Below are 10,554 nucleotides of genomic sequence, written 5' to 3' on the forward strand. Positions count from 1 at the left end.
TTGACTTGTGTTTTTGTGCTTGACATGTTGTTGTGTCTGACATGTGTTTTTATGTTTGACATGTGTTGTTGTGTTTGACATGTGTTTTTGCGTTTGAGTTGTGTTGTTGTGCTTGACGTGTTGTTGTGTCTGACGTGTTTTTTTCCATTCAACCTTTATTTAAACAGATAAATCACAATGACCCTCGAAGATTTATTTACAAGTGAGACCTGTTTGGACAGACAATAAAAAGTGGTGAAAAATGACACGTGTTGTTGTGTTTGACATGCATTGTTGTGTTTGACAAGTGTTGTTCTGTTTGACATGTGTTGGTTTTTTTTACATGTGTTGTGTTTGTTGCATGTTCAGTGTGTGTCTGGCATGTCGTACGTGTCGCAGGAAGCAGTGCGGCACTCTCAGCGGGTGTTTCCAGCAAGCCTCCAACTCCCGCAGGAAGAACTGGCTGTGGAAATCCAGCAGCTTCTCCAGGTTTCCGAAGATGACAGAGCGTTTCCCTCGGAGGCCCTGGGGGAGGTCGGCCCGGTCCATCTCAGGGAAGTAGTGATGAATGATGTACCGTAACGAGCGGACATATTCGCGCTCCGTTGTCACCATTTCCTCCACGATGTGACGCAGCCTACTGCACACAGACCAACACAGGTCAGGACAAGTAATGTGAACCCAGTGCTGCACCTGCAGATGATCATTACCCACCTTCCTTCTCTGTGGTGGCCGTCTACTGCGGGGGTGCCAGGCGTCTGAGGGCTGCGTGGTCCCGGACCCGTCCAGCTGTGGGCTGGCATTCTGGGGCACAAGGTCTGATCAGCCGCTTCCGAACTGCTGACCTCCAAACCACGGATGAACACGCCCGTGTTTCCTCTGCGAGGCGGCTCGCTGAGGGTCCGGGGCCCAGAGCCGCACCGTAATACGTCAGGCGTGGAGGGACAGTCAAAACTCTGAGTCTTCCTCAGATGCTGCCGCCTGCTGGAGGACGAGGAAGGTGATAACCTGGGGGAGAACAATGGGGAGAAGCTGAAGGAGGAGAAGCTGGGGGAAAAGAAGGGAGAGAAGCTGTGGGAGGAGTTGAGACGGGTGAGGCTGGGACTGGGGGAGAGGTTGTCCTTCTGCTCTGAGGCCTCCTCAAAGGAGGAGGAGCTTCGGAAGAGGCGTTGAAGGAGCGAGGTGCGGTGGGGTGTGGGGGGGGAGGCAGAGAAGACGGGGGATGAGGTGTCACTCTCTAGGGAGCACGGGGAGCTCTCCTGAACACCCCACAGTCCTGACAAAGACTTTCTGGAGGAGATGGAGCTTCTGCTGGTAACAGAGTCAGAGCGGCGCCTGTGGACAGAGTCTCGTGTTCTAAGCACCGCCTCCATCTTCCGGTCAAACATCTTCTTTGTTTCCTGACACTTGGCCCAGGCGAAGGTCCAATGATGAAGCCCGCGATCACCCTGCAGCTCCGCGGCCTCTGCCCTCATCTCCTGGAAACGAGCATCTGGGATCGGAGGGTGTGTTTGCTGGTACTCCTCCAAGCTGTCAATCACAGCCTGGCATTTGTCAGGGTGTGTGCAGTCCTCCATGGAGATCCCAGCGAGGTGACGCATACTCTCCAACGCCCACTCATAAGCCTGCACAAAGGAGGGGGGGGGGGGGTTGTCACATGATGTCTTACAAAAAGATCTGAAGCTCTCAACCATGACCTCTCAAAGTGGCTTTAAGAATCTGTTGGACTCCTGGCAAGGACCAATACAGACATGCTCCTGTTTTTAGTTTTCTACATTCGCATTATAATCTACTGTAGCTGTTTTTTGTTACTTTTCTTTTTTTTTGCCATCCTATTTGTTAAAAAAAATAAAAAATCTGTATGACTTTTTATAACTGTCTATTGTTGTCGCTGTTGTCCATTGTTGTCATCATTCCTTGTTGAAATCAGGTCTCTCTTGTAAATGAGTCCTCGAGGCTCAATGGGATTTACCTGTCTAAATAAAGGTTGAATGAATGTCAGTCATCAGGAAGTCCTGCCTGCTGTTTGAATCTGATGAAAACACTGATCAGTCACGTTACCTCATCTCAACAAGCTGCTGTCCCCAAGACCTGACTTCAAAACCCACAAAACTCTAAATACAGATTCCAGACTTCAGGACCGTGTACACAGACAAACCCATTTGTGAGTGCTGCGTCCTGTTTTGGGGAACGATTAGTGAGAAAAACTCATCAACTGAAGAGTTAAACCGACAGATCCTGCCTCAACACCAACATCCAGCTACTTGTCTCTGAAGTCCAACAGGAATTTATCTTATTTGTGTAACAATCTGAGTTACAACAGAAACAGACTCTTATTTTGAAAAGTATGTATGCGCTTTCTTTTGAAACGCCAGGATAAAACTTGCTTTTGTTGCTCTTTGTGTTTTTACTATGTTATATCTTGAATTCTACTGATCCTCTGACTTCATTCTCCTCAACATCAAAGATCAAACGGTGGAGCAGTGGTTTGAGCTGTGGACTCACAACTCCCAGCGTCATCGTCTTTCTAGAAGGTATACATGTACCTAAATATTTTGATAGAGTGTAACATATCACTGGAGTACAGATACTTCTTATTTATGAACTTCACATTTTATATTTTAGTCATTTGTTCATTTAGTTGACTAAAATAGTCATATTTAAATGGTTAAAACAATATTTGTTGTAAAAATAAAGGCTAACTCTCACACGGCTGAAGTCTTACACGAATAAAGTCTTCATTTTTGGATGTGTTGTCCTCCATCCACTGTCCCATCTCTGCCCCCCACCCCCCATCCTCCTCCTCCTCAGAGTGGAGATGTGATGAAGATGACACAAAAATCACTGACCTGAGAGCAACAAATACTCTGTGGGTGAGGTTTCCTTGTCTTTATCAGAACAATGCAACCACAGAGCTGTGTGTGGTGTGTGTGTGTGTGTGTGCGTGTAAGTGAAACAGAGAGGTCTGCTTGGTGTGTACAGTGACAGGCTGACACCATATGGAGCTGGACGGGTCAGCGCTCTGCAGACCAATAAATTACTGATGTTTCCTGATCACTGCAGCTGCTCGCTTCACACGCTTAACACACACACACACACACACACACACACACACACACACAGGTTTGTTTTGCTATCTTTGTGGGGCCTTTGCATTGACTTCCATTCATTTCTATAGCCTAACCATGACCTTTATCCATAACCTAACCATTACCAGTACATACCTAACCCTAAACCTAACACATCCTAAATTCACACCTTAGTCCTAAACCTAGCCCCTAACCCACCAACGGGACTTCTTCTTATGGGGCCCGGGCTTTGGGCCCCATAAGGAGCAGTTGGTCCCCACAATGTAGTATAAGTTGGAAAAATGGGCCTCACAAAGTAGCATAAACAAGGACACACACACACACACATCTAACAAAATATTACAAACAACGACTTTATCTTCCTTAAACAATATATTTTGAAAGGTCATTAAAAAATTCATTAAACAAACTCATGATAGATGTCACCTTCAGACCTTGTGTTGTTGATCACTCTCAGCTACTACCACATCATATTCCAGGACAGCAGTCATTTTTGTTAAATGTCATTCAGCTGTGGAAGATATTTCATGATGGATTGATTTCAGAAGTTAATCAGTTGTAGATCCATATCCAGTTTTAGTTCTCTTAAGTTTCATAAAACACACCCAATAATTTACGAGATATTTTACTAACACTCAGCCTGATGTGATTTTAGGTAACTACTAAAATTTTAACAAAGATCTTGTGCAACACATTAGTGCTCTGAATATGTGTTTGGGATCAGTCTCAGCTACTACCACACAACGTTTTACATCAATATGTGTAAAGTAGTTAAGTTATAGCCACTTTGTGGGGTTTTAAGGTCAGTTGGCTGTGGCAGACATCTTGAATTCAGTTGTAAATGAACATTCAAATACTACTTCCTGACAGTTTTTTATGATAAAAGTGCAGGTGAACATAACGTATGATGAGAATCAAATAAAGCATCTAAAACAGTGGTCCCTAACCACCAGGCCACAGACTGGTACTGCTCCGGGAGTTAATTAGTACTATGTTGTACAGAAAAAAAAAAAAGAAAAAAGTTTTATTTTGAAAAATCACCGGATTCTCTCCACCACATCTGTCAATGACTCACTTTTGACGCAGGTCAACAGACATAAGTGGTTCGTTTCAGTTTCTGTTAGGCGCACATGCACAGATCAGTTCAAAATCAATGAACCAATCTGTGTTTGCAGAACGACTGCAAAGTATAACCAATCTACTTTGCAGTCGTTTTAGATCGGGGGCATCTGTGGCTGAGTGGTTAAATGGACTGTGCTTTTATATAGCGCCTTTCTATCCGATCAAGATACTCAAAGCGCTTTACACTACAATCTGCGTCCTCATTTACCCATTCATACAGCACTCTACTAGATCTCTACTAAGCTAATTGAACAAATCATTCTAAAGATACTAATCAGTGCTTTATCACATTCATACACTGATGGGACACACATCAGAGGCTACGAGAGGTTCAGTGTCTTGCCCAGGGACACTTCAGCATGTGACTGCTGGTGGTATCGAACCCCCAACTCTTTCATTGGAGGACAACTGTTCTAAGTGGTTAGAGCAGTCGTCCTCCAATGAAAGAGTTGGGGGTTCGATACCACCAGCAGTCACATGCCGAAGTGTCCCTGGGCAAGACACTGAACCCCTCATTGCCTCTGATGTGTGTCCCATCAGTGTATGAATGTGATAAAGCTCTGATTAATCTTTGTATAGATCTAGTAGAATGCTGTATGAATGGGTAAATGAGGCACAGGTTGTTGTAAAGAGCTTTGAGTGTCTTGATAAGAAAGAAAGCAGCTGTATAAGTACAGTCCATTCAGCTGCGTGTTCTGGAGCAGACAGGTGTGTCTGTGCATTTGAAGGATTACACTGCATGTTTTTCAACCTGCCTGACAAAGAGTGACAGTAAAACTATAACTAAATAAAACTATGCTTTTAAACATAACAAGCTTCCTAATATCACATCAGAGCTGTTTCTTCACATTTCTGCTTCTACTCTTAAAAAAATCTCCGCCCCAAAAGTTCACAGTCATGGGCAATTTAATTAAAAAACAAAAATATAATTAAAGTTTAGCGCTACACATAAGTTCCTGAGCTTTTGAGAACAATGTGATGTGAATCACTGCAGCAGTTATCTGAACTGCATAAAGAGACGATGATCTCAGCTCATGAAGCTCTTTGTCTGCAGTCAGAGTATTTGAAGCGATGTCGGAGCGACCAGGACATTTTTCTGAAGTGAGCAAGAGGATTGAGAGCAACTCTTTTCTAAGTCAGTGACAACAAGCTAAATATTAGGCAGTTTTTTTCAGTGTGGCCAAAAACTCAGAGCAGTGCTTGCTGTCCCAGGGTGGACACCTGCCCGACAAGATGAATTCCCAGACAGTCATACATTCTCAGATGAATCTGATCTGCTCCTCAAACTGAGCTTCTTTACACACCTCCATCTCTGACCTGCTCGGACCTCCTTTGACCAAGTTCAGTCCAGTTCTTTATCCGAGTTTGTGAGTGGCTAACTGACACAGGACTGCTATGAGACATGGAGCAAGGTGCACAGAGCAGGGAGGAGCAGGAGGAGGCGCAGCTGACCCTGGTAGTGGGATATACTAACTAAACAACTAGTCTGTGAGAAATGATCCTGCACCACAGAAAGTGATTAAAAGTAAAATTATAAATATGAACTGGCTTCAGTGGTGATTTTAGCCTCTTTTTGGGGGTTCTCAAGCGCCTCTAAATTTTAACTCAGCAACCCTGAAAAATAAATAAACCATCATTAGGATTTTGTAAAGAAACTGTTCTTTCTTGCCGATCAGCTCTGCGAGGTGCTGGCAGACATCTTTAACTCCTCACTTACCATTGAGACAGTTCACACCTGCCTGAAGACTGCCACAATCATCCCAGTCACAAAAAGCTCTAAAGTGTCTGGTCTGAATGACTATCCGCCAGTGGCCCTCACCCCGATAGTCACTAAATGCTTTGAAAAACTGGTCATGACTCGCATGAAAACAGCCATCAACATCAACGAGGACCCTCACCAGTATACAAACCGGATTCCAAAAAAGTTGGGACACTAAACAAATTGTGAATAAAAACTGAATGCAATGATGTGGAGGTGCCAACATCTACTATTTTATTCAGAATAGAGCACAAATCACAGATCAAAAGTTTAAACTGAAAGAATGTATCATTTTAAGGGAAAAATCTGTTGTTTCCAAATTTCATGGCGTCAACAAATCCCAAAAAAGTTAGGACAAGTCCATTTTTATCACTGTGTGGCATCCCCCCTTCTTCTTACAACACTCAACAGACGTGTGGGGACAGAGGAGATCAGTTTCTCAAGTTTAGAAATGCAAGCTGCCCATGCCACAAGCGCTCATGCCAGGGGCGGACTGGGACAATAATCCAGGCCGGGAATTTCGATACCATCCCAGGCCACCACCACCTGATTAACGCAAACCACCAAGACTGAGTTCAATTGAGCGCACTTTGAATGCATGTTGTTTGCACACGTCTAACTGAATACCTACATAAATCTTTCTTCTGTGGTGCAAACTTAAAAACATTTGTTATATTAAGTCAGTTTTGGCCCACTTAGGTCCCTCAAAGTGAAGCTAGCATGTGGATATTAAGCTGTGCTGATAAACTGTGCCAGAGTTCAATTTTTTCAACACAAGTGTTTCTCTTACCTGCTCCATTACGAACAAACATTAATTTATAGCACTTAGCAGCATCCGCGGCCAGAGCTTTTCTCTTTTTTATCCTCTCTCTCTCTGCTCCACCTTTCCTCTTCTTTGGCTGTCTCTGTTGCTCCATTCTACAACTCAGAGATGCACGCACCGCGCGCCAACACCGTCGGGAGCGCGAGTCCTAGGGCGGGGAGGGGGGCGGGCGCAATGTGTGTGTGTGTGTCTCTGCTCTGTGACACACAGAAAAGGAAGGGAGGGGGCCGGCCCGGCCGGGGGATGTGCCAGGCTTTCTCCGTCGCTGCAGTGCAGCGTGAGACCTGAGCCCAGGCAAAAGTGAATTGTTTATTTAAAATAATAAAGTCCGTGCGACCCGAACCGAGCCTTTAGTCCCGTTCCTCGGCAACCAGGCCACCGGGAAGTGTCCCGTCGTGCCCGACGGTGAATCCGCCACTGGCTCATGCAACCCCATACCATCAGTGATGCAGGCTTCTGAACGGAGCGTTGATAACAACTTGGGCTATCCTTGTCCTCTCTGGTCCAGATGACATGGCGTTCCAGTGTTCCATAAAGAACTTCAAATTGTGATTCATCTGACCACAGAACAGTCTTCCATTTTGCCACACTCCATTTTAAATGACCCCTGGCCCAGTGCAAACGTCTGAGCTTGTGGAGTTTGCTTAGAAATGGCTTCCTCTTTGCACTGTAGAGTTTCAGCTGGCAACGGCGGATGGCACTGTGGATTGTGTTCACTGACAATGCTTTCTGGAAGTATTCCTGAGCCCATTCTGTTATTTCCTTGACAGTGGCATTCCTGTTTGAGCTGCAGTGACGTTTAAGGGCCCGGAGATCACGAGCATCCAGTATACTTTTACGGCCTTGACCCTTACGCACAGCGATTGTTCCAGATTCTCTTAATCTTTTGATGATGTTATGCACGGTTGATGATGATAACTTAAAAGTCTTTGCTATTTTACACTGGGTAACACCATTCTGGTATTGCTGCACTATCTTTCTGCGCAACAATGGTGGAATTGGTGATCCTCTTACCATCTTGGCTTCTGAGAGACACTGACACTCTGAGAAGCTCTTTTTATACCCAATCATGCTGTCAATTGACAATTAATGTTAATTGGTCTTCCAGCTGATCGTTATATGTTCAATTTCCTTTTTCCAGCCACTTATTGCTACTTGTCCCAACTTTTTTGGGATTTGTTGACACTGTGAAATTTTGAATCAACATATTTTTCCTTTAAAATGTTACATTTACTCAGATTAAACTTTTGATCTGTCATCTATGTTATATTACGAATAAAATATTGACATTTGCCATCTCCACATCATTGCATTCAGTTTTTATTCACAATTTGTTTAGTGTCCCAACATTTTTGGAATCTGGTTTGTACATACCGTGAGAACCGATCAACAGATTATGCCATGTGTTGAGCCCTCTCCTGTTTACTCTGCTCACGCTTGATTGTGCAGCTATCCATCCAGGCTGTCACATTGTAAAGTTTGCAGATGATACAGCGGTGGTGGGATGCATCACAAACAAAGATGAGTCCAGCTACAGGCAGGATGTGGAACACCTGGAGAGCTGGTGCAAAGAGGATAACCTTCATATTAATGTGAAGAAGACAAAGGAGATGATTGTGGACTTCAGAAGGAACAAAAACACCTACACCCACCTGAACATAAGAGGATCTGCAGTGGAAGTGGTCTCCAGCTACAAGTACTTGGGTGTACACATGAATGACAACCTCAGCTGGAGCAACACCACCACCAGCCTGATCAAGAAAGCTCATCAGAGACACTACTTCTTCAGATGGCTGAGACGAGCTGGTCTGGGAAGCTCAGTCCTCACCTCCTTCTACAGGAGTGCAGTGGAGAGCATCCTGTGCTTTAGCATCAACGTGTGGCATGGAGGCTGCACAGCTGCAGAAAGAAAAGCTTTGCAGAGAGTGGTGAAGGCTGCACAGAAGACTGTTGGAGTCAGTCTCCCCACCATCACAGACATCTACACCTCCAGATGCAGGAAGAGGGCCACCTGCATCATGAAGGACCCCACTCACCCAGCACACACACCTTTTGCCCCACTCCCCTCAGGAAGGAGGTTGAGGAGCATTAAGTGTAGAACCACTAGACTGAGGAACAGCTTCTACACTGAAGCTGTTAAGACTCATGAATCTCTAACCAGAATAATCCATCCATCCACCCATCCATTTTCTTCCGCTTATCCGGGGTCGGGTCGCGGGGGTAGCAGCCTAAGTAGGGAGGCCCAGACTTCCCTCTCCCCAGCCACTTGGGCCAGCTCTTCCGGGGGAATCCCGAGGCGTTCCCAGGCCAGCCGAGAAACATAGTCCCTCCAGCGTGTCCTGGGTCTTCCTCTGGGCCTCCTTCCGGTGGGACGTGTCCGGAACACCTCACCAGGGAGGCGTCCAGAAGGCATCCTAAACAGATGCCCAAGCCACCTCAACTGGCTCCTCTCGACGTGGAGAAGCAGCGGCTCTACTCCGAGTCCCTCCCAGATGATCGAGCTTCTCACCCTGTCTCTAAGGGAGAGCCCAGACACCCTGCGGAGAAAACTCATTTCGGCCGCTTGTATCCGAGATCTCATTCTTTCGGTCACAACCCAAAGCTCGTGACCATAGATGAGGGTGGGAACGTAGATCGATCGGTAAATTGAGAGCTTCGCCTTTTGACTCAGCTCTCTCTTCACCATGACAGACCTGTACAGCGCCCGCTTCACTGCAGACGCTGCACCTATCCGCCTATCGATCTCATGCTCCATTTTTCCCTCATTCGTGAACAAGACCCCAAGATACTTGAACTCCTCCACTTGGGGTAGGACCTCCTCCCTGACCCGGAGAGGGTACTCTACCCTTTTCCGGCTCAAGACCATGGCCTCGGATTTGGAGGAACTGATCTTCATCCCGGCCGCATCGCATTCGGCTGCGAACCGCTCCAGCGAAAGCTGTAGATCACGATCTGATGAAGCCAATAAGACCACATCATCTGCAAAAAGCAGAGATGCAATCCTAAGGCCACCAAAACGGATCCCCTCAACACCTTGGCTGCGCCTAGAAATTCTGTCCATAAAAGTTATGAACAGAATCGGTGACAAAGGGCAACCTTGGCAGAGTCCAACTCTCACTGGGAACAAGCCCGACTTACTGCCGGCGATGCGGACCAGGCTCTGGCACCGGTCATACAGGGACCTAACAGCCCGTATCAAAGGGCCCGGTACCCCATACTCCCAGAGTACCCCCCACAGGGCCCCCCGAGGGACGCGGTCGAACGCCTTCTCCAAGTCCACAAAGCACATGTAGACTGGTTGGGCAAACTCCCACGCACCCTCCAGGACCCTGCTGAGAGTGTAGAGCTGGTCTAGTGTTCCACGGCCAGGACGAAAACCGCACTGTTCCTCCTGAATCCGAGGTTCGACTATCCGATGGACCCTCCTCTCCAGAACCCCCAAATAGACCTTACCAGCGAGGCTTAAGAGCGTGATTCCCCTGTAGTTGGAACACACTCTTTGGTCCCCCTTTTTGAATAGGGGGACCACCACCCCGGTCTGCCAATCCAGGGGAACTTCCCCCGATGTCTACGCAATATTGCAGAGTCGCGTAAGCCAACACAACCCTACAACATCCAGAGCCTTAAGGAACTCCGGGCGAATCTCATCCACCCCTGGGGCCCTGCCACCGAGGAGCTTTTTAACCACCTCGGTGACCTCAGCACCAGAGATAGGAGGGCCCGACCCAGAGTCCTCAGGCTCCGCTTCCTCAGTGGAAGACGTGCCGGTGGGATTGAGGAGG

At 46.7% G+C, this 10,554-nt stretch overlaps 1 protein-coding gene across 1 annotated transcript in view; it reads right to left on the reverse strand.

Annotated features, from left to right (window-relative positions):
- Positions 1–10,554, reverse strand: part of LOC119424825 (rho guanine nucleotide exchange factor 40) — a gene marked incomplete in the record, with an annotated part of 86,080 nt that overhangs the window by 34,445 nt on the left and 41,081 nt on the right. Inside the window, 2 exon segments of the mRNA XM_037692330.1 lie at positions 370–619; positions 694–1,604. Coding sequence (XP_037548258.1) covers positions 370–619; positions 694–1,604 — 1,161 coding nt within the window.

Source organism: Nematolebias whitei, chromosome 2 (genome assembly GCF_014905685.2).
Source record: "Nematolebias whitei isolate Nwh7 chromosome 2, NemWhi1, whole genome shotgun sequence".
Lineage (NCBI taxonomy): Eukaryota > Metazoa > Chordata > Actinopteri > Cyprinodontiformes > Rivulidae > Nematolebias > Nematolebias whitei.